Raw genomic sequence first — 23,879 nt, 5'->3', positions numbered from 1 at the left:
GCCAGCACCAACCAGTTGTAGGAATTTCTATGTGTATTCTGTATTTTTTCCTGTATTTTTTTCACATATTTTCCTATCCATTTAGCCATCCCTCCTGTAGTAATTGGGCTTATAAATATTTTTCTCATTAAGTAGCTTATCTCATCTTATCTCATTTACACAGTAGCTGACAGCAGGGAGCTTCAGAAATCACATGATACTGGTCTGTTTACCACAAATATTCATACTCTTGGACTGAATCAGATGATTTCAAAGTGGGAAAGTTTAGGACAATGTAAGAATATCCTCTCATAGTATTATTCCTATTGCTCATGTTGGTTGACAGTATTTGATTATCTTGAGTCTGGGTCTACTTACTTCTTTTGTAGGCTCTAGTTCTAAATTTTCTCTATGCTATACAAATTTTCCTGAGGAAAAAAAAAAAAAAAAAAAAGAGCACTAAAAATAGTCATTCTGAAAATTCCACTAGCAATGGCTGGGAAAATTTTCACAGAGTTTCAACTCGACTATTTCAAACATGGCATGGCTACTGTAAGCTAATTGTCCAAATTACTTCTCTGACCGAGAATGGGAATCAGGCATGTCAGAGGCACTTTATTCCACCCTGGCATGTGTGTCCAAGGAAATGGATAGAATGACTCCCTAAAGTGCCAGTCCTACCCTCCTTAAACTTTAGATAAAACCAAGATGATACGTAGCTCAGCATGGAGGCTTTATGAAGCATAGACAGAACAAAGTTGGTTCAAAAGAACTATGTTAAAGATAGACATATTTAAGAGTTGGTAAGCTATTTTAGACCCATTTTATGGTGCTTGGAATTGATATCCTCCTTATCTTCAATGATTCCCTCTAATAAGATCATTTATTATTAATCTGTGTGGCTTTTACCATGATCTTCAGCAAGGCCAGAATATTTAATCCTACAGCTCATGAATCAACACTGTACTCAGGCTTCTTCCTGTGCTATGGGTGTGCAGTGTTCACCCAACTAAACTTCAAGCAACCTTTAGGCTGTGAGGTCTCCCAAAGTTCCTTGGCAATTAGTGGATGAATTTCACCTACTACCATAGCATACAGTGGATGAATTTCACCCCATCTCCATGAGTGGAGTTCCATTGTGCAATTTGTTCTTCCACTGGTTAGCTCTGGATGAGCCCTGAACTGTCCCACTCCCAGTTAGGATGTAAATCCCAGCATGCATCTTTACTGAACACTGCCTCTAAGGACTGGACTATTCTTTAGTATATGAGATGATAAGCCCTTGTATAATAAACTATATAATAAATGGAAATGCAGAGAGAGAGAGGAATATCCTGCAGGGAAAACTATCATGCTATAGACAGCCCAGACAGCCAAATGAACTTCCTTTTTTTTTTTTACACAGCAATGTCTGTGAACTCTGCCAAGTGATCCCCTCTCACTTTAATGTAAGTTGAACTACAAGATATGTCAAGTGTTAACTAGTCTGGTAGTGAGGTTGGTTTAAACAGAAATGAACCCTACATCATAAGTATTCCATAATTACCTAAAGGGAATTTAAAAGGTTAAGCATGTGACAGTTTAACAGGGCAAGAATTTTTCTTAAAGGGTTAACTAGAGGAACCTAAGCACTTCTTTCTTTCTAGGAATGAAGTTTGGATTTAGACATTCATTGTCCTCCACAGCTGGAAGAAATTACAGCCAGTGAACTCAGGCAAGCTCACACTACAACACGCAGGCCTGTATGCACAAGTTTTTCTAGGCCAAGAATTAAGCCTTACAGATCACATGAGGTCAACTGTTTGAGACCTTCTCTTCAACTCTTTCTGATTTCAGAGACCTTTGGGCAGCAGGTCCAAGCAGCCACACCCCCAGTTCTCTGCTGATTTCTGGTTTTATTGTACACTAATGAAATAAAAGTTCAGATTTTGCAGATAATACCTTCAGCAGAAAACTTTTTTTTTTCTATGGCTTCTGAAGGCAACTTGCCAAGCCCGTTCCATCAGCAGACTGTCTGATTCATTGGCCTGTATTTTAAAAGGCATCTCAGGGAACATAAGCTGTAATTTTCATTTCTTTTCTGCTCCTTCAACATGGATGCTAAAACAGTATAAATTTCCCTAGACTTTCTCATAGTCCTTCCAAAACTGAGTTACTCCAAGGCTTGGTAATGGTCTGATATATTTTTCAGATGGTGCAGTTATCATTTCACTCAGACTCAGAATGTAGTCCAAAGATTATCAGACTCTGAGCTTTTCATGTTCTTTCTGATTGGCTCAGTATGTTGTCAGCAGAAAGGGAATGCCCTTTTTATTCTAGCTCCTGGACAGTCCACATAGAGACCTATTTGATGGTCTTCTATTCCCCATAGCACCTTGCTTTCCTAACTTGGGAGGGAGGAGAACAGGAAGCAACTTTGCAAACACTTCCAGTTCCCTGGTTAACTCTGATGCTTTTGGTCAGCATATAGAAAAAGACATAATCTCCATAGATTTATTTGCTGTTCATCTTTTTTGTCAGTTTTGTACCCATTACCTTTTTAATATGGTCAAGCAATAGAAGATAAGCATGGTAAACACTAGCCACCTAGTCCCTCACACTGTCAGGTAGAAAAATTCCTTACTCTCCACTCATTTTTTTTTTTGTCCTGGACAGTTTGAGATGTTTTGTCATTTCTATGTCTTCGAATAAGGCCTTTTTATCTCCCCTCCCTTCCCTTCCCTTCCCTTCCCTTCCCTTCCCTTCCCTTCCCTTCCCTTCCCTTCCCTTCCCTTCCCTTCCCTTCCCTTCCCTTCCCTTCCCTTCCCTTCCCTTCCCTTCCCTTCCCTTCCCTTCCCTTCCCTTCCCTTCCCTTCCCTTCCCTTCCCTTCCCTTCCCTTCCCTTCCCTTCCCTTCCCTTCCCTTCCCTTCCCTTCCCTTCCCTTCCCTTCCCTTCCCTTCCCTTCCCTTCCCTTCCCTTCCCTTCCCTTCCCTTCCCTTCCCTTCCCTTCCCTTCCCTTCCCTTCCCTTCCCTTCCCTTCCCTTCCCTTCCCTTCCTCCTCTTTCTCTCTCTCCTTCTCTTTCATTTTCTTTATCTTTCTCTCTCTCTCTCTCTCTCTCTCTCTCTCTGTTTCTTTCTGAGAAAAGTGCTAATAGCCAGACAGAGCAAGACAAGAAATGCTGGAAGAAACATTAAAAACCAAAACAAAACAAATCTTGTAAATGGCTTGGTTTCTGGGTGGGATTTTTTTGTTTGTTTACATAAAATAAATTAGGTTCCAGGCTTCATGACACAATAGGATATGGATAGCAAAGGGAGAAAAAAGCCATTTCTGAATTTTTTAAAATGCAGTTTTATGCTTTAAAGCGGATGAAATGTCATTTATGGGAGCTGAGAATGCAACACAGATTTTGAATATAGGACTTCAAAAAGATTACCATTGGCTCTCTTTAAAAGCAGTGATTTTCAATTTTCTTAGCTTTGCAGACCACCAACATGTTTCCCATGGAAAAGAAGATTACGCATTCAGTTGACCATAGGACAGTTTATTTTTCCAGTCATCTCTCAAAGACCTTTCACAGTAATGTAGGATGCTCAGGGATAATATTGGTAACACCAGGTAAAATCCAAGTGCAAAAGTGTTGTGTTTTTCTGACCTCTTCTATGGAGGACAACTGTGGAGCAAAATGTGTATTATCACATCACTGGGAGGGTATGTAGTCTGTTCTAGGCAAATATAATGGTGAAAAAATCAGAGGGGAAAAGTAGCTGAGAATAGCTAATAAAAAATCTGACATTAAATGGCTAAAGGCCAAATTCCAGCATCATCTCTAACAAGGACATTTTTGCTCTTCCTCCTGAGTGTTCCTGTTCTAATGAAGTTCAGACCGAAAGCTAAAATTGACAGGGAGGCTTGCTAGGGTTGAGATAGTTTATGCAGTTTGTATCAGCATGCACTGACAAATTGAGAAGAAGTTGAATAGTATGCTCCAATTCTACTGCTGGGGCATTTTGAACTAGGTGCATTGATGAATAGAGGAATTGCCTAGACTGGGTCAGACTCATTGTTTATCTACCCTTATCTTCAAGTGTGTGAGGTACCAGAGATTTCATACTGGGGAATAAGAAATTCCACAGGTCCAGCTTAAATAGTGAACAAGCATCACAGAAGAGCCAGGTGCTCTCAGACAAGGGTAGGGTTGGGGAGTGTCTCTTACCAAACTCCTGTTTATCATCTTTTCCACGTGCTGTGGAGGAAATGAGAGAGAACCCTAGGATTAGTAAACTAACCAAGGACTGAAAATGCAGGTTCTATTCCCTGCTTGACCACAGGGATCGTGTGTGACCTCAGACACATCATTGACATGACAAATGTGTGCTAACATGCTAGAAATGTAAACTGAGGTTAGTAGGACTTCTGTACCTCACATCACTGCTGTGTGACTAAACACAGAATCACAGAATCACAGAATTGAAGGGGTTGGAAGGGACCTCGAGGTCCCTTCCAAGATCATCAGGTCCAACCCCCCTGCCAAAGCAGGTTCCTTAGAGCAGGCTGCCCAGGTAGGCGTCCCGATGGGCCTTAAATATCTCCAGAGAAGGATGAGCAGTTGGTTGTTTTGATGTTACCCTAACTGGACCCATAAAGACAAAAGGTACATGTTGATAATGGTAAGCCAGGATGTTCCTACTATCCTTTAGTGGAAGGAGCTACTGCAACAGGACCTGAAGGCCCACTAAAACTGTTTACCTGAAGTGGGTGTGTAAAGCAAGTAACCATAGGAAGTCCTAAATTCTATCTCACTTTCCTTTGCAGAAAGAACAGGTTTCCAGCTGAGACCAGTAGCAGGGCTGCTGTCTGCTCGTGACTTCCTTGCCAGCCTGGCATTCCGTGTCTTCCAGTGCACACAGTATATAAGACATTTCTCATCTCCTATGCATTCCCCAGAACCGTAAGTTTGATACCATGGCACAATCCTGTCCTTTGAATGTGTTGGAAATTATTCTCTCGGGAGAAACTCTGGATCTCTATCCAGTATTCCACAGAATGAAACAATCTGAGAAACTGGTAGCTGGAGTTTTAGAGGGGGAAGTCATGCATGCGAGGGTGTGGGTCTCTGTTTCTCTTGCAAAGTTGTCTGGAGAAGGAAAAGACTGGAGAATATCTGGTTTAATCTTTTCATCCTGCCTTCATTTACCATCTGCTGGGGTTTGATTCCCTGCTGTGAAACTCTCCCAGTAAGTGCTGGCCAGACAGCAGCAATTACATTTCATGAGAAATTACAAGTTCACACAGACGTTTTTGTTGTATGCTGGGACAAAACAGGGTCTTTTCAAAGATGTTGTGACATAGGAGACTATTGCCCATGCCATCCCAAGTGAGACAATAGCCAGTGTAGTGGGGGGCAGCTGGATCCCCATGGCAGAAGGGAATGCTTTGTCAAACTCTCTGCAAAGCTTGGCCAGGTACGGAGGCACCTACTGCAGAGTAACTAAAACAGTTGCAACCTTCACACTAGCTCCCTTGGGAGGTCTGTTGGCTAAAGTCTTTCATAGGATGTTCACGTAGAGCAGGGATAACAAACAAACAAACAAACATACAAACCACTTTAATTAAATGTGAAGGTCACTTGTTTTCCAGAGACTGCTGCCATGAGTTGCTGGGTCATGTTCCCATGCTAGCCAATAAGGAGTTTGCCCAATTCTCCCAGGTAAGAAGCTTGTTCTGCTAGCTGTTAACCAATTGCTCTGGGTAGCAGGCCAGACATGCCTCAAAGGCACGCAGCTCACCGTGCTTGAAATGTTATTTTAAGACTTGGGTGTGTCTGAGTCACAACCTCCAGCAGTAGTGGGCTAGCAGTGCCTGAGGAGATAAATACTCCAAGGGAGTGGTGCACAGTGGAGCACTGCTCCCTGTGGACATTTTGTAAAAGAAAGGGCAAGCAGTGTTTGTGGGACATCTCTGTGGGAGAGCCAAGTCAGCCTGCAGCAGGATGCCAGTGGAGCCTCTGCAGTGCTGCTTGTTTGAGCTGTATAGACTATCTTATTCCCCAGGCTTCCTGTCTGATGCCACACCAACCAACCCAACCACCAACAGCCATCACGCCCCTAAGCTGGCTCTGCCTCTGGATGTACATTTTTAATCTCACATGATACTTTAATTGTGTCCATCACCATGTCATTCATTTGAGATGTTTTTCCTTTTACAACTCACCAGATTCTCACAGCATTGCTCACACTGGCGAGGAGGCTCCAAAAAGAAAACAGAGCTTCTTTGTACAAAAGAGACCATTTGGTATGAGCTGTCGGTGTCAGACCCAAGTGAACTCAATGACCTTGTGTAACTAAAGACTGCAGAACTATAAGTGTGCCTCAAAACCATAGCAGAGGGATAAAGATAACTCATATTCTAGGGTTATCAATCAGTGGCCAGTGTGGAAACTGACAATAAGTGCAGAGGGGTTATATGATGTTGATCCCTGATAGAATATCTGAAAATAAAGCCACTTCACCTCACAATATGTGGTTTCCAATTGTATCAACTTGGATACATGCCAGTTTCCATTCTGGTCATATATATTGGCTATTATCAGTAGTTCTTAAAGTATCCTCAAGGTCTGTAATTGTCTTTGGAAGAACTCTCCTCAGTTCAGTTCAACACCAGAACTGAAGACACCTTAGAAAAGACATTATAGCAATCTCAAAACTTTCAGCTTTACTCTTTCTCTGCCTGTAACACAGACTATACAACATGGAATAACATTAAATTAATTTTCACAATTTGCATTTCACATTTCCAAAAAGTATTTTCACAGCTGAAATTCACCCCATAAACTTTCATTTTTATTCCATTCAACATGAAAAGATGAATGAGGAATAGGGAATAGCTTTGTTTGTCTGCTGCACAATACAGCTCCCAGGATAGTTAAGAGGAGACACCTACAGTAAATTATTGTGAGAACAGTAATTAACAGAGAACATAGTTGTGAGTACACAGCATCCTCCCTGCATGTATCTGACATACCGATAAGGGCTGTCAGAGAGAGAATGAGAGACTAAAAGGTATGGAAAAAATAAAACCCACCTTCCAGTCCTTACTTCTCATTCCTCCCTTCAAATCTGTGCCTGAGATAGTCCAGCATTAAGCCAAGAGATGGTTAACTTTACACAGAGAACTCTGAGGATTAAACACTCATCTAATGTGGCTCCCAGTGGTATGTAGCTGGGGGCCAGGGAGAGGTAGGCATCCTGGAAGCCATGGAAGGTCATTTTGGGTGACAAAAACAATGAATAGTTCATGCTATTCATGCTAGAAATGATGTGGTCCTCCCCCTTCCCCTCTTTCTCTCCCTTGGGCTGAATAATCACACTAGTGTAACACTGACTGCTTGCTTACTTGCTTTAGGATATTGGACTGGCTTCTCTTGGATCATCTGAAACAGAGATTGAGAAACTAGCCACAGTAAGTACAGACAGCAGTTTAGTATCAGAGGCAAAAACCAAAGGACTCACTTCATATTCCTCACTGTTCAGGGAAGGCTCTTCTTTAGTGTCTTGGCTTAGCTACACAAAACTAGGAGCAGCAGCAGAATTGTCTTCTCCTCATCCACAGGTTGGGGAGGTGCTAGAGCAGGAGCTGGAGTCCCTCCAAGGGAGCCCAGAAGCACATGATTCCACTTTGAGGAAATACTTATACTTTTTGCTGCCATAAGAATATGTTCCTGAAGCTGAGCCTCTACAGTTTCAGCAATGGGAGGGTTCTGACTCACTTTATAGATTCATCTAATTGACTGTATACTCGATGTGATTATATGTATACTCGATGGTGCAGGGGTCCATCAGAATTCAGGGTGCCCTTTATTTGCTAATCTCACAAAATAGGTGAGCTCTTTGGCAGCAGGTACTCTCACTTGGTTCTGAATCCCTAGGCTGTATACAATCTGTGAGAATGATTCATGCAACCTGTAGCTCCCATCTTAATCTGAAAATATGCTGGAGGCCAGATTTTTTATTTTTATTTTATTTTATTTTTTTCCGATAATAGCAGCTATTTCACTGTCATGATTATTTTTTTCAGGGGAAGAAAGGAGTCTTAAAGGGTAAGGTTAGCAGAACAATGGGTGCTAGATCTGAAATTTTCAGTGTCATCTGGGGTTTAGAGAGGTAGAACAAAGGAACCTTTTTTAAAGAGTTACGTGCAGTTCGGGATTCGTGAGAATACCATGTACTAAGTACCATTCATGTATTCAGAACAGTAAACATGTTCTGGATTAACCACTCAATCTTCATTTTTTTAAAAAAGTTCAGACATCTGATCTAGGCTCTTTTTTAATGTTTCTTCATCAGAAAGTGAAGATAGAGAACTTTTAATGCTTTCTCTATCAAGACATAGATGTCTACCATAAATTCTTGTTTCTCTCTAGAAGTCCCTATCATTCTCCATTCATTATAAAGAGTTATCTGTTTTAGGTAATATGGCAATATCTAAGCTACCTAAGAGTTTCTTAAGAGAATCATGACTTTTTTCATGGTCTATAACATACATACAACAAATGTTGAAATGACGTTAGTTCCTTCAGTTCCATGAGTTTTCTAAGCATGTGGATCCATACACAGTGGGCCACAGTGGGCCACAAATACTATGTCTTGTACCCTGTTAAGACACTAAGAACCGAAAGAACCTCACTAAGAGCCAAATAAATGATATCTAAGGAACCACTTAAAAACAATAAATACATTAAAAAATCCTTCTCCTAAAGCATTGTCCCATGTCTCACTGTCACTTTCTGCAAAATCATGAGATACTTGAACGGCTTTTCACTGGAAATAGTAAGAATCAAGATTATTAACACAAGAATAATGGAGAATTATCACTGGAATTTTAGTAAAAGCAGCTCTGAGTTTTGCAAAAAGAAACATCTTGGCATGCTGCTTCTTTAGTTGTAAATTTGTAGGCTAAACCCAAAAATCATCAAAATCAGAAGATGCATATCAAAGAAGGTTGGGGAAAGAAAGAGAAAGAGAGTGACAACACAGACAGAATATAGTTTCCCATTATTTTGTGAAGTGCTTGCAACTCTTTGAGAAGGATGCTGAGAATGCTAATCTGAACCCTGCAAATGAAGCAGCAAAGAGCTATGTGTCCCTAAAGTAACCCTGAAGAGTTGCAGCACAAAACCATATTCTTGAGTTGTATTTTGTTTTCCATGTTTTGCACAACAACTATCCAGCAGCTTAGGGGTCAAGCTGTGCAGAATTTTTCTTCCACTGTTCATTTCCTTAGATGGTATAATAAAGGAAAGGCTAACAGGTTACCAGAGCCAACAATTGCTTTTATCCCATCACTGTCCAGCAGGTAAAGGAAGTATGGTCCCAGTCATGCTTTATTGCAAGAAAAATATAATAAAAAAAATGCATCTTTATTTTCTATTGCAGCAAGATGAAGATGGAATTTGTATAATCTTAAAGGATACATTGCTGCTAAGGAATAAGTCATTCCTCAGTTCTGATGAATGCTAGAGAAAGGAGGAAAGGAACTGCCTTTTCAAGGACCTTTCTAAGGTCTTGAACCCTCTGTGGGTGTCCACCTGTGCTTTTGGGAGTATGTATTGAAAACTGTCAGTTTTCAACTATAAGGCAGCTCAAAGCTAATTTATTTAAAAACAGATAGTATCATTAGCAGTTTTTTCTTTTTATTTTTTGGAGAGAGTGAGAATGGAAAGGATGGCAAGTTTTGAAAAAATATGTATTGGGATTTTTGTGTGTGTTATATGTTGAAGACAAAAAGTAATTTACTTAAAATATATAGCTGTAAAATTTGAAGATAAAAAACATTAAGGACTAGGGATAAAATACTTTAGAAGAAAGGTAAAATGAAAAGCTTAAAATTGAATTGCCTATTGAGACTGTGATTTTCACAAATTGTTCTTGTTATCAGCTTTATTGGTTTACTGTGGAGTTTGGTCTCTGCAAGCAAAATGGATCCATCAGAGCTTATGGGGCAGGACTGCTTTCATCTTATGGGGAGCTTATGGTATGTGTCATGCATTTGGTATGAAAATATTTCTATAATCCGGTTCTCTAAATTCTCTGGTAAAAGCAAAATATTTCCTCACATACAGCAATATGATTTAAAATACTGCTTTTTTCTTCTGAAAAAAAAATTTGTTCTTCCTCTCAGGAAGCTACCGAGTAGGGAACAAAATGCTGTAGGACTACCTGTCTTCAACCTAGAGAGATGAAATTCAATGAAACACTCAACCTATAAAGTATTAGGTTTGTTTCTTACTGCTCCTATCCAGTAGTGATGCAGAATTAACTTCAACATAAACGTTTTCTGTACTTTTCTGTATTACTCACTAGAGGGCAGTATTATGCCTATTATGAACTGCTAACTTCATCCACAGCATTGACCTTGATGCACATATACACCAAAAAAGCAGTGACTGACTGGATTTTACATTCATATATACATTTCAAAACTAATTGTGGCTTGAATTTTATATAGATGAAAATCTATATGTAGGCTGAATACTGTACTGGAGAGATAAACTGTGGAAAGAGTGTATACTTTTACAGAAAGGTCATGGGTTTCACCTCCTTCATACAGACAGTTGGTAGGAGGGACATTTTTTTCTCCTCAGTTTTTCAGAACACTGAAGCACATGATCAGTTTATAGGTGCAAAAGCCCTGAACTGGTATCATTAGGTCTCAATTGCTTCAAGTTATGCAAATACTGGATGATTTTTGGTAGTAGTAAGGACCAAAGGTGGGGGTGTGGAGGGTGCTCTTTTCAAGCTTATTTATAAACTAAGTATCAAAATTTTCATGGGAGATATATACACGCAAACTACAGATGTGTCTAGGTACATATTGATGCATCAACCTACCACCTACCTACATGATACATTCATATGGAACCATGGCTTTGGATTAGCATTCCTTTGACTTCCATGGCTAGAGACAGATTGTTGTAACACTAAAAACAGTATAAAACTCTCCTAAAGCTATACAGGTCAGTCCTGCTCCCAGTCAAGTGGAGGAAGGATGAAACCACCCACTAGTGTATCTCAATGCATTTATAGTAGGAGTCACAACAGAGGTGCATCTGAGAGTTACCTATAGAAAGGGAAACCCTCACAGACATCATGTGTCATTTTACCACCAGTGAGTTTAGCACCAGTTTTCTTCCAACACTTGAAATTTGGACAGTTTCTAGAAAATTCAGTTGTATAAGATTTGCAGAGCTTTCTGGATTGGAAAACTGAGATCTGCATGCTCACTACCCCTATAGATAAATGAGAATGCCTTCTTTTTGCACAGCAGCCTGATCTTGTGCCTGACTGCTCATGAGCACTAATCTTTAAAACAGTGAAATGTATATTATCTTCAAACTGATCAACCAGATCACCTACAAATTAGTCTCCAGAGTGAAGCATTTAGTTTGAGTATCTGTCTATTCTAGGGTAAGGCCGAAGCTACTATTTTTCTGAGACTCCCTCGGTATTTAGAGCTAGTAAGCAGGATACTTAGATTTGCTGTTATTTATCTGGTAAAACCAAGAAGGTCCAATATCAAAGCACAGGTAAAGGCAACATTTATTCTAGTCTGTCTGCCTGAATACTTTAAATCGTAGCTTTAAATCGTATGCATTTCCTAAATGGCACTTGTAATCATGTCTTGTATATTTACGCAGCTTTCATAGTAATATTCCCACAGAATCTATCTGAATCAAGTTACCTTCTTTTCTGTTTTCTTTTGACACACTGGAAAGTAAAAGTCATGTCAGAAACACTCAGCTTTAGTGTCTGGAATTGCATGTACCAAACTTGTGCTCTCCCTCCTCTCTTTCTGCCCTTTTCTTCACCAGACACCAATAAGCTGTTCCACTTTGGATTAAAATAGTAGTCAAGCATTGCTTCTTCACAAAACTGTGCCATATAGCACAAAAGTAGAAGTGCATCTCAGATTCCCTGCCTGTAAGGTTGACTATAGGAGTGATAATTGTCCTTGAGTTGATAAATGTCTGATTCTTGTCTTTACTTTTATTATCAGTAATTGAAGGGTAATGCTGCAAGATAAGTTTTTGGTACAGCTGGGTTCACCTGGGTCTTCATCCATCTTATTTCTGAAATTATATACAGATGTGATGGCATTTATACTCAAAAGGTAACGAAGAAGGATTCCCTCCTAACCCCTTCCAAAAGTGTGTCCGCTTTTCATGTAACACCTAAGATGGGCAAGTAGCTGATCAGCAATAATGCTATGCACCATGTACAATCCTTATGTAAGCTCTGGAAGTTTATCTGTGTTGCTTTTTGGACAGCAGATTAGTAGTTTCTGTGCAATTCACCTTGAGCACCTGAAACTTCATGTACACAAATTATTTATATCTATGGCCTTAAGTGCTCAAGTTTCCTTAGAGGGCTGGCTGATTCACCTCATGGATTTTTATTTGTAACAAAACTGAAAACCCGAAATGGTTCCATTTAGTCGTTGTAGTGTTTATAAGTGTTTAATTCTAACTTCAGTATAGAATCCATGACAGTGTCACTGAAGTGCTGAGGTGCTATACTTGAAACTTGAAAAAATATATGAACTGTTTCTTTCGCACCTGAAGAGAGGAAATATGTGTAATGCAGTGTCTATTTCAGTAGAAGGGTGTGGGTTTTGTTTGTTTGTTTATTTTTTTGTTGTTTGTTTGTTTTAGAAATACAGCAGTGGTTAGGCAGTTTTGTTAGAGATGAAATAAAAAATGTTCCTTGAACATGGACTGGAAGATAGTGAGACTCATGATAGCCTTTAGTTCCTTAAAGAGCTCATTTTGCAGTCTTAGATTAGATCTTAAGAAAGGTCTGGATAAACTTCACTCTTGCTTGGGAGAAAGCCATTGTCCTTCCTGATAATTATCTGCCAGCCTTCTCAGTATCAGTACAGACGTGGGCTTATGTGTGGAGTCCCCAAACTCAATTTCATGTCATCTAGAGGCTCAGCAAAAGTGGCACAGCCAGACTCACTGCAGGTTGTGTGATCAGGGAGACACATGCGGTAAGCTGGGCAAAGGAGGGGCTTCCTCATCACTGGAGGCTTCCAGATCAGTTATAGCAGGGTGATTTGGGCACTATGGAGCCAATAAAGGCATGAGTTATTAAGGCCAGATGGTTGGATGCAAGAAGATAACATCTAACCAGCTGGAAAGGGTGAGTGGTGTAACATAAAGCTAATATTATTGAGAATTAAGCATCAGTAAGGAGTCTAGGAACATCCCTGAACTGCAGCCTGGACTGGCTGTCTGTGAGTGTATGACTGTAACCCAAGGAACCACATCCTGACTACAAAGTCTTCAAAATGTTTTCCTTTTCTCCACAGCACCCCCTCTGACCAGTTTGAAGTCAACTTTGGGTAGTTATTTGCTATGTATGAGCTTATCTTGCCCAAACCTGGGGAACAACATAGGGAAAGGCAGATAACAAGAGGTAGAGATGAAACACCCTCTGCAAGGTACTTGTGCTTAAATCCATGTTGTCTAAAAAATCATTTAAAGACAGCAGCTAGGTATTGGAAAGGACAGGATAACCATACCCAAGTCTAAACTGAACAGTTGTAATGGGTCTGACTGCTGGCCAACCTTGCCTCTTCTGAACTGTAAGAATTCCTCCCCAATAGCTCTTGGTATTGCACTGTTTATTTCACTATATTCTGTCAGCTGTTCTGCATTATCCAAAATGCTTCTCCTGTTAACACTCAGCTGGACTCTGTCCTACATACTGTAAAATCTTATGGCTCATACCACACTTCTGGCAGCAGTCAGTGCTACATATGCTTTTCTTGCAGCACAAGTACTTAACTTATAGAGGCCTTTCAGGCCATCCGGTTTCAAGCAGAACTTCCACTAAAATCAATGGGATTTCAGCTCTGCTTCAGCACTGACAGCATAGCGGGACCCCTGTCAGGTTTTGAGTTTCTAAAATCTTTTCCCATTAGTCCCCTGAGCTTCTAAGATTATAAGAGCAGCCTTATGTTTGTGTATACCATCCATCTTAGACTGTATGAGTGCTCTCCAAGGTTTATTCTTCAATTACACACTGCAAATGAATAACAGGAAAAAACATCATCTTTTAGCATTTTATATATATATATATATTATTTTATTTTCTTTTTTTCTTTTTTTTTTTCTTCTTTATTTAAAGTGTATATGAATTTCTGCACCAGTTCTGCAGCAAATTGACCTACTGGTTAACGCAGGCCTCCAATGATGGAGAGTTCAGGCTCAGTTCAGTAAAACATCTAAAAATGTGCTTAAGGGTACTGTCTGAACAAAGTCTTGAAAAGCATCACCCAGTTTACCAGCCCTTTACAAGTATCATGGGAGTTGGTGATTGCATTGTGAAATAGTGAAAGGAGCCTTCTGAAGACTGGGGAAAAAGAGAGAAAGACAAACAGGCAGACAGCAAAAATGGGCTGATACTATAAGATGTATCAGATGTCTGTAGGTAAATGGGGGCCCACTGTACAGGCTGAGGATGGAAAAAAAAGGCCTTGGTTTTGCCTGAGAGGTGTTGCCTTTTTCCTTTTTGTTTATATACAGGACATTTCACTGAAGTGACCATGGGACTCACCATCATGGTTAACTGGAGGCCAGACCAGCTTTGAGGCACATCTACAGCACAGTTCAAATGGCACTGTAACCGAGCTAGCATTAACCTATCTGACTCGGGTTGCAGAGGCAGACAAACTGTGCAGGGACTTTTTCTGAACCTTAGTTGTGCTGCCTTCCTAGGACCCTGCACAGGTACTAAACAACCAATACTAATACCTATGAAGTCATACTGCCACCATCTCTGCTGCTGGCTGGTTTAAAGGGTTTTCCAGTATGTCTATACAAATTGTAAAGGTGCCTACAGACTGCAGTGTGGACAGAATTAGCTTCTATGATCCTACCATCTGCCTGAGGGTAAAATGTAGAAGAACCCAAGCAGAACTTATAGAAGAAACTCCATGGGCCCAAATCACAAACATACACGTGCAAAGTATAGTGTACAATTATAGCTTGGCTTTCAGGGACACTTTAGTGCTGCTTAAATGTCATGGGAGCTGTGCAGAAAATACCAAGATCATTCTGTTTTTCGTTTCAGCAGGAAATGTGAGCTTCCTAACATGGTCTGGGGACTTCAAAATAGTGTGCAGACTCTTCTGTGCTATTGGCTGAGAAAACAGCATGATGCTGAGATTATTTTTTCTGATAGATATTTATATTTTGGTAGATATTTATATTTTATATTGTAGCGTAGACTTCCCCCTTCCTGTTTGTGAATGTGTCTATGGTATCTAATAATACATCAGTGTAATACAGAAAATCTCTTCTTCATCCTCTTCTTCTTCTTCTTCTTCTTCTTCTTCTTCTTCTTCTTCTTCTTCTTCTTCTTCTTCTTCTTCTTCTTCTTCTTCTTCTTCCTTCTTTTTTTTTAAAAAAAACAAACTTATTAACTGCTATTTATGAAAAACAGCTTTCACCTGTGAAAGAACATGAATTGATACTGCCTTTAGCTATTCCATGAGTATTTCACAGCCCAGTAGAGACTGATTCTTGCTATGTTCATTTACCTATTCTAACCTTTGTTGTTCCTGTTACAAAGTACGCTTTATCAAACAAGCCAGAGTACAAGCCTTTTGATCCAGAAGTGACTGCAGTTCACCCGTATCAGGATCAAGCCTTCCAGCCTGTCTATTTCATAGCAGAAAGTTTTGAAGATGCCAAGGCCAAGCTCCAGTAAGTAATTTCACTGGTGGGGGGGGGGCACACACCAGCTTGAACACACATTTCTGCTGCACAGTGGCTTTTTTAGATGTGAAAGTGTTTATCTGAGAAAAACTTCATAAAAAGCCATAGCTAAGTATTGCTATACCCTGTCCAATACTTTGTCTCAGCAATACTTCATCTTATCAACTTCTGAGGTAAGTTCTGCAACTGAACAGTGAGAGTAGAGTGCAATCCCACAAATAGGGTGCCTATGCGCTATTCCAGACAAATGGGAGGTCACGAAGAACTGACTTACCCAAGGTCACACAGAAATTTTATAGCAGACTTGGGAATTAACATGGATTAGCAGGGGTCTTAAAAACAAGATTGCCTTTCTCCTCTGATTATATCTGCGCAAGAATGCAGAATCAGCGTTCACAGGCAGACTGATTTCTACCAAGTAGCTGACTGCAATCTAAATAATATTATTTCAAATTAGCTTGAGGTGTTTCTAAATGCATTTCTGTGACTGTTATGTAATAAGTTGTTGTTTTTAAAAAGGGTTTAAAATTCTGGGCCTCAATCTCCAACAGTTAGAATAACAAGAGCAATTCTAGCTGGCGCTACTGGGGAGCATGCAGGAGCTGAAATGAGAAATTTATTAGAAGAGGAGAACTTGGGCCAGATTTCTTCCCATCCTCCCCCACCTCCTGCCCCAAAACACTGTCTGCTGAGGTTATAACAATAGCAAATTAGGCTCCTCATCTTAAATCTGCGGGTTCAGATTTAGCTATTATCTTGGCACTGTGCTAAAATGCAGCTGAGAACTCACTGGCAGAAGAGAGATTTTCAAGAGCTTTTGACTCAGGCAGACCTGAAAAGAACTTAAAAGGACAAGGAAAACACCATTCTCAAACTTAAAGTTTTTCATACGTTTTTCAGGATGGTTGTTCAGCCAAAGCTGCTCAAAATAACTGAAGGCACAAGAATCTGTCAGAATGGAAAACATAAGGCAACATCAGTACAGGGGGTTCCTACCAGCATGTACTTAATGGAAACATTGTCAAAAATGGCAAGCAATTTTTTTATATATTTTTTTTCCTTTCAAGAGAGATGGCAAAATAGTCCAGTATGCCTAGTATGGATAGGTTTTTAGGATTTTATGCAGAAAGAGCTACTCCAGGTTATTTCTTGGAAGTGAAGGCAGCAGACATGCTGTGTTTCTGCATTCCTCTAGCTTGTGGTTGTAATAACTCTGAACTGTGTTAACGGAGAGCTGTAAGAGCACAGACGGATCTGAGCCAGCCATGCTGAGAGGCAGGCACTGCAGATCTTTTGGGCTGCAAGTAGTTCAGCTGTGGGGAGGATATAATGCACCAGAAAACCTTATGGAGTGACAGTGATGAGGGTGTCACAGTAGCCAGGGCTACCCTGATAAATCCATGCCTACGTATGGATAAATTAGGTCCTGCAGGTTTTATATGTGGAGAAGTGTCTTCTGAACTAGCAGGTCTGTCTCCTTCCTCCACAGAAACTACTCAATGAAGATCAAGAAGCCCTTTTCTTTGCACTATGATCCATTCACCAGCAGCGTAGAGATTCTGAACACACCACAGAAAGTCAAGAGGGCACTCAGTCAAATGAAAGAGGACCTGAAAAATCTCTGCCTGGCCCTTGAAAATCTCTCTTAAAACTGCAGCAGTACATCTCACCTGGAACTGATATATATGTAGGCAGTTGCAGCACTTGGAGATTTAGTGATGAAGTTGTAGGTGCATGCAAACATGCAGCTGCATGCACCTTTAACCCACAAACAGCTCTCTCAAGCTAATCTTTTCACTGTAATTTAGGCTGCTGACTTAGCCACATTAATGCATTCCTACTGAGTATATTTAAATGACAAAAAAGCTCAAATTACTCCAGTTTTTGGTAGGTGATATAAGCTGCAGCTGTTTGGTGTGTACTTATCTGTTATTATTGGACCTCTACAGGTTTTTTGTTCACCTGCTGCCTTTTGAAGTTATTGGTCACAAAATAACTCAATAACTCTTCTGTCACAAAGTGTTTTACTTCTTGCTTAAATGACAAGATCACAATCTTTAAGGCTGGCCAGCTGCCTACAGTCCTTGCAGCTAGCTCATTTCTGCTAGCAATTACTATCAGCTATTGTGTTCACAAACTATGAATGATTCCTTTACAATGTACAAATGCAAGAGTTTGTAAGAAGGACCTTTTACTTCTGCTTGCTATTCATTTTTTAGACAGTCTTATTTTTCTGTAGCTTTCAAATGTGGCAAAATGATTTCCTGTCATATTTGAGAACACAGAATATGTATTCTTGGATTAAAAAAAAAAAAGGCAAAAAGGGCAGAAAATCTGATTTCTGTGATGCTGTGGCTCTGTGGCATACCTGCTTGATTTGAAACAGAATTTTGGATTCTGGAGAGAGGAAAGATAAATGTATGAAAATATTTTCAAAGAAGCCTATAAGAAATGGAGTGAGTCCCATTGATGTAGGTGTAGATCATGTGATGCAGATAGTCGTAAACACATTTAAAGATTTTTGTTTTTCATTGGCGTTATAATGACTTTTAGTAATAACCAAAAATTGAAGTATATTTATTATTGATGGAGCAAATCCTAAGATCAAACAAAAGTAGCCATATAGCCTTGCTATGGATACAATACCAGTCACGTAATCCAACTCATCATGCTTCCTGCTCTAGTTCCTTTCTCAGATGTGCCTGAAATTTATCTCCACTCTGTAGGTCATGTTTTACAGAAACAATCCTTTAATTGCCTTTTCCAGACTTTCATGCTCTTTTAGAATCCTTCCTTCCTCCACTATCTACAAATAGAGACTAGTCTGGGAAAAGAAAAGGAGGCTTATGCCTGGAAGGATTCCCTCTCTGCTTAGCAGCAGCACAAACAGACAACATTGAAGCAGGCTGTGGGTATGACATAAGTAGGGGCAATGTGGATCTCATGGCTGAAGCTGGGTGACAGTAATCCACAGACGTCAATGTAGATTTATCCCGTGCAGCTAAGAAACCCTACTTGTATTTTCAAAAGTGTATTTAGGATAAGGCAGAGAGCAAGCTTGCAGCTTGTCCACTGCTATCCATTAACTACCAGCATACATGGCCTGAACTCTGATGTAAATGTGAGGTGGTTTGGCTCTTGATGGAAAAGGAGTCATCAACTCTGCCTTAACTGGTCACTGTGGGATAACAGCATGTACACAGAAAGTCACAACAGAGCAATTTGCATGCTGTTATTTCATACAGAGCTTATCTCACTGTAATTTGTACATATGCCAGGCTCTAAAGAAACTGTCTTATTAGAAGTTAATGGGATTTTGTCTCTTAAATCTTCATGTCCATAAGCACTTCAGAAAATTCTCCCATGGGCACTAATAGCGTATTCAAGACCTAGGGAGCTGCTGCAATGGCTCCATTTTATTAAAATGCGGTGATGCCTGACAAATTTGGAACTATCTTGGCAAAATATCTGTGAGACCCCTTTCTCTCAGCAGCAGGAACATCCTGTGCTCTTTCTTTTTCATTGAAATATAGGATTTTTGTGTTTTACTTCAGGAAAAATTTTGCATATTGTAAAACCTGTTTTGCTAGAGATTCAGACAGGGACAGAGCTGAAGTGAGTTCTTTTGCTTCCAGGGTATTTCTGCTGTGATGAATGATGATCTCTCAACATACTTTTATGGATTTAATTCTACTTATCCCACTTATACACACACACAAATACTGTTTCTCTTCAGAGCGATTTGTTTTGTTACATATTGTAATAATTTATCTGTGTACTTCCTGCCAAATGGTACATAGGCAAAAATGCTTGATAGCTCACAACAGATTGTTTTCAGAAATATTATTTTCATCAACCAGTTATTTTACACTGAAAATGGAACCATGTGCTCCAGTTTTGTGTGTTTTCTTTTTCTTTCTTTTTAAGTGGAAGATAATGCCAGAGCGGAAGAGCTATCAAAATATTTTCTATAGATGGATTCTGTAGGCCATAGGGCCTTTTTCATGTATTCCCTCTGAAATGGTTGAATGTGGAGTTTATACTTGAGTTTGGCTATCGCTCAGAACAGACCTATATTTGGAAGAAATGAGAGACCTGATGGATTTGTTTTGCCCAAGGCCTCACACTTTCCTTGGAGGGACTCCAGGCCCGCCCACGCACCCTTGTCTTTTCCAGTTCCTGTAGCAATGAGAGAAAAAGAAACCATTTGGAGCCAGATTCTCCAATCATTACACATGCTGAGTAGTACCTGATCTCTTGAATAATCCCATTGACAGTACTGAGCCTATTAAGGTGCTGTGTACAGAAAGTCAGAGCAGGATTATCAAAACCTCTGTGGGTGTACTTGCTTTTTTATTGTCTTAATGATATTCGGTCTGCATACATGGCTAGGGTAGGCTCCAGTACAGCTTAGCAAAGCTTCAAAAGTAATGAATTGCACTACTTGAACTGTTAAGAGCCAGAAATATTTTTCCAAAGGAGGCAAATCTTTCCTTTCTTACTCAAGCAAACCTTACCCCTGGATAGTTATGATTGACACTCCTCTTTAATGAGGTCCAAATTCTTCTACTCTTATTCAGTGATATTACAATGCAAAAGACTTCAGGGTTACATCCTTATGAGGTACACTGGTCAGGCTGCTCTTCCAACAGCCATTCTTTCATTTCTTCACAGAAGCCAAGAAGTACCTCATACTCTTGTTGGTCTAAGACAGGGGTGATGGGGAAGGCACTGATTGGGCCTCCCTATGAAAATAAAGGCACAAAGGAAAAGGCACCAACCAGTAAAAATATGTCTTTTTGTCAGTTTGCATTTCAGCAGTTTCACATTAATCTTGCACAAGAAGGCTCCAAAGCCAAGTAAAACACATCCTGTGACTTGAAACTGAACTGATGAACTCCCCATGGGTCCTTTGCTTATCCCGATAAACTTATTTTTCCTAGATGGAGTGCATTTAGAGCAAAATAGTGTATGTTATTAAATCTGTATTGTGTTGTTCTGTTATACATGGGAGAGTTAGTAAATTTGGTTCGTGGGTTTGGGTTTGTTTTGTTTTTTTGGCTAACCAAGTCTGTCCTCTACCAATTTTGGTCCACCCTCAAGCCTCCAGCTGCTTCCCTGCTTCCCTGCAGATTTACTAGGGATGCCAAGGGTACCACTGCGTAAGGAGAATACATAGTTATGCAATTTGGGGAATTTGGCAGAACAGGAAGAGGAAATTTAGGCAGGCCTCCCACCCACTCCCATGAGAAACAGTATTGTATTACAAGGCAGAACTGTCATCCTCAAAAAGACCTTCTCAATCACTTCTCTCTGGCTCCTTTAGTATTTCAACCTTTTTACTACCTGATGAACTTAAAACCGTATTTAACTGATTAAAGAAATCCCAAAATAAATTAAACAAAAAACCAAAAGACTTCCCAGAAAGAAAGCACTATATTGCATTGGGTCTCTGCTGACCCATGAAGGAAGAAACAAATAAACAAATATAAAAAATCAAACTTCCATGAAAATGATAGCGTATTCCTAAAGCAACTTAAATTCATTAAATATAAAGCTACACACCTGAAGATCATCTTACAGCCACTGTGGAGAAGTTACAACTTCGTACCCAGTAAATCATGACCATCAGTCACAGACAGAAGTGTTACATGACTGTTTGAAGCAGGAAATAAAGCTACTAGAAAAAAACCTCTAGTAGCTTTGCCTTACTGCAAAAACAGAAGGTTCTCTGGAGTCTGCTTCTGTAGATATCCAACAGCATGGATAAATTCCAACTGGCAAAGAAACAGAGGGGTATAGACATACATCGCTAGTAATCTCACCCTACCACTAATCAGGAGTTGATACATGGGCTTTTAGATTTAGTTAGAAGACATTACTTCGCAGCATTCTCCATCTGGTGCATGGTCAGAGGCTGGCAGAAAGGGTTACTGTCTGTCTCGTATTAAATATACATTAACTTTGGGTAACACTGGTGGCTGAGGCCCAATGTGAAAGCAAATCTCTGGCACTCTCTCCCACCACAAGAATTCCTCAGGGGAAAGAAAGCCAAACTAGAAGAGGAGTCTGGCTGACAACTGGGAGAGCAAAGGAGCAATAAATGGAAAGGACTGGTAGACAGGCCCAAAACACGTTTGTTTTGCATATGTTGTTTCAATGTTTGAGGAAAAAAAAATAAAGGGAGGTTTAGCATAAAGGAGAAAAGTTTGTAACTGCAAGACTGTAGAGAAATCAAAGTCAGTTATGCCTTTTTAACTGTGCCTAAGGAGTGTTAGCCTTATCTAAGGCATTTGCTTTCAGCATGGGGTACAAAGGTTAGCAAGTAGAAAAGAGGTCTTGGAAAAGAGTATTTTTCCATGGTGCATGGGCAAGCTGAAGTTGCCCCGGCCTTGCTGCCCTGCAAGACTCAATAATCCTAAACTTTGAGTGAAGACTACCTTAGAAGGGGAAAAAAAGCAGCTGGCAAAGCAGTGCCTCCCCAGCAGAAGACTGCAAATTTGTTATTGCTAGAGCTATACAGTACTATCTTCCACTCCACTTAACTATTTTCTCATGAGTTTTCTTTTCTCCCTTTATTTAAAATGCTGCTTGCTAACCCCTTTTACTTGTGCTTGCCAACAGGGAAAATTATGTCACCGAACACAGGAAAGTTTATTATTATTTTCCCTGGGTTTTGGGTAGAACTTGAGGAAAAAATGGGCCCTCCTGAACTTCAACTTGGCCCTTGCTGAAGACAATTAACCTGGCAAAATGTTTACGTTTGGGTAAAAGAGTGACAGCTGTCACCCAACATATCCAAAACAAATCTCTACTTCCACCTACAACTAACAGTGTTTGTCTTCAAAGTACATCTTTCACAAAGTCACTCGTGACAGTTTCAAACATAAACTGCTAATGATAAAACATGGCACATAATACCTGTCAGGTAAAGTAACTGGAAAAATCCTTCACTCTGGAACTTCAATATCTGAATTATCTGTGTTGTAGCATTTTTGGGTACCATTTTCAGCTGCTGGGCCTACTTCTGCTGTCATGGAGTTTGAAGCTGGCATGCCATAAAATAGGATATGCTTTTCACTTTGGTGAAGACAGTTATAAATTCTGAATAAACAGCAAAATTCCTATTGAATAAAGTAGTAGTTTATGTGGAAGTAAAAATAAAGGATCAATTTACAGTCATATTTCTGTGTTGCATTTCATACACTTATATTTACTGACAGAGGGGAGAAAAAAAAAATCAGCACTATAGAAATATTCCTTGAAGTGGTAGACAGGAACACTTAAATACTCTGCCATAAATAGCCAATTAAAATGAACTCACAGAAGGAAAATACCTATTATTTGTTAATTAACAAATGCTGTGTTTCAAGAATGCCTCACAAGATGACACAGATGATCATCATTAGGTTTTGTACAAGTGCTAGAAACATTCTCAACAGAACCCATAAAAAAAAAAGCCTGTTTTTAAGTATTTCCTGAATGAATCCCAAAACTGATGGGTTAGAAATGGAATGTGTGTTGGATGATGATATGAATTTTGTACAGTGTTTAAGTCTTGCACTTCAGATATTTCAATTTTGTTCTGACTCTTGCATTAGTTCATATTTCTCAGTTTAAATCTCAGTAAACAAAATGATTTCACTCAACTCTTGTGTCTCTGGTGTCCTACAAAGGCAAGCTTTGTAACTGATTCTGAATTTTAGCTCTATGCAACACTGTATTAGCTGCAGGGAGCTTGAGGAGGAAGAAGTTTCCTAAAAGAAACTCGCTAGTCAATATTGTTTGTTGTAACTTTTTTCCAATTAACGGTCTTCATCTGTTAGCAAGAAGCAAGCCAAAAGTTACTAGAATGAGCTTTGTTTTAGAAAGCTGTCATCTAATATGGCTATCAAGTGCATACACAATTTGGAAACAATTTCACCCCATCACTGACATGGTAAAGGATTTATGGTATAGCTTCCTTGGGTTGTGGGCAAACCATCCAAGCACATTTTCTCAGTAATTTATGATATATCATTAGTTTTTGCAATGCTATCTTGCTTGGCTTAATGGTGTTTAAGAAAGAATAAAAAATAAAAAGTAAAAAAAATGTGTGAAGAAAATTGACTTTCCTATTGCCTTGACATCTCCATTTG

General features: G+C 39.7%; 1 protein-coding gene across 3 annotated transcripts in view; it reads left to right on the top strand.

Moving 5' to 3' along the window:
- The window catches only part of LOC311430089 (tyrosine 3-monooxygenase-like), a 54,506-nt gene that overhangs the window by 13,092 nt on the left and 17,535 nt on the right, over positions 1-23,879 (top strand). For 2 of the 3 annotated variants that reach the window (XM_084506457.1, XM_084506456.1), the window contains 6 exons: positions 4,776-4,911; positions 5,601-5,670; positions 7,365-7,421; positions 9,897-9,992; positions 15,596-15,729; positions 17,231-23,398. In XM_084506457.1, coding sequence (XP_084362583.1) covers positions 4,776-4,911; positions 5,601-5,670; positions 7,365-7,421; positions 9,897-9,992; positions 15,596-15,729; positions 17,231-17,390 — 653 coding nt within the window. In that variant the 3' untranslated portion in view covers positions 17,391-23,398. Of the gene's footprint in view, positions 1-4,775; positions 4,912-5,600; positions 5,671-7,364; positions 7,422-9,896; positions 9,993-15,595; positions 15,730-17,230; positions 23,399-23,879 lie in introns of those variants that run through there. The other variant, XM_084506458.1, reaches the window with a different exon arrangement.

The sequence above is a fragment of the Aythya ferina genome (assembly GCF_964211825.1).
Source record: "Aythya ferina genome assembly, chromosome: 1".
Lineage (NCBI taxonomy): Eukaryota > Metazoa > Chordata > Aves > Anseriformes > Anatidae > Aythya > Aythya ferina.
The sequence above is the reverse complement of the archived record's forward strand: the minus strand, read 5'-3'. Positions and strand labels throughout refer to the sequence as shown.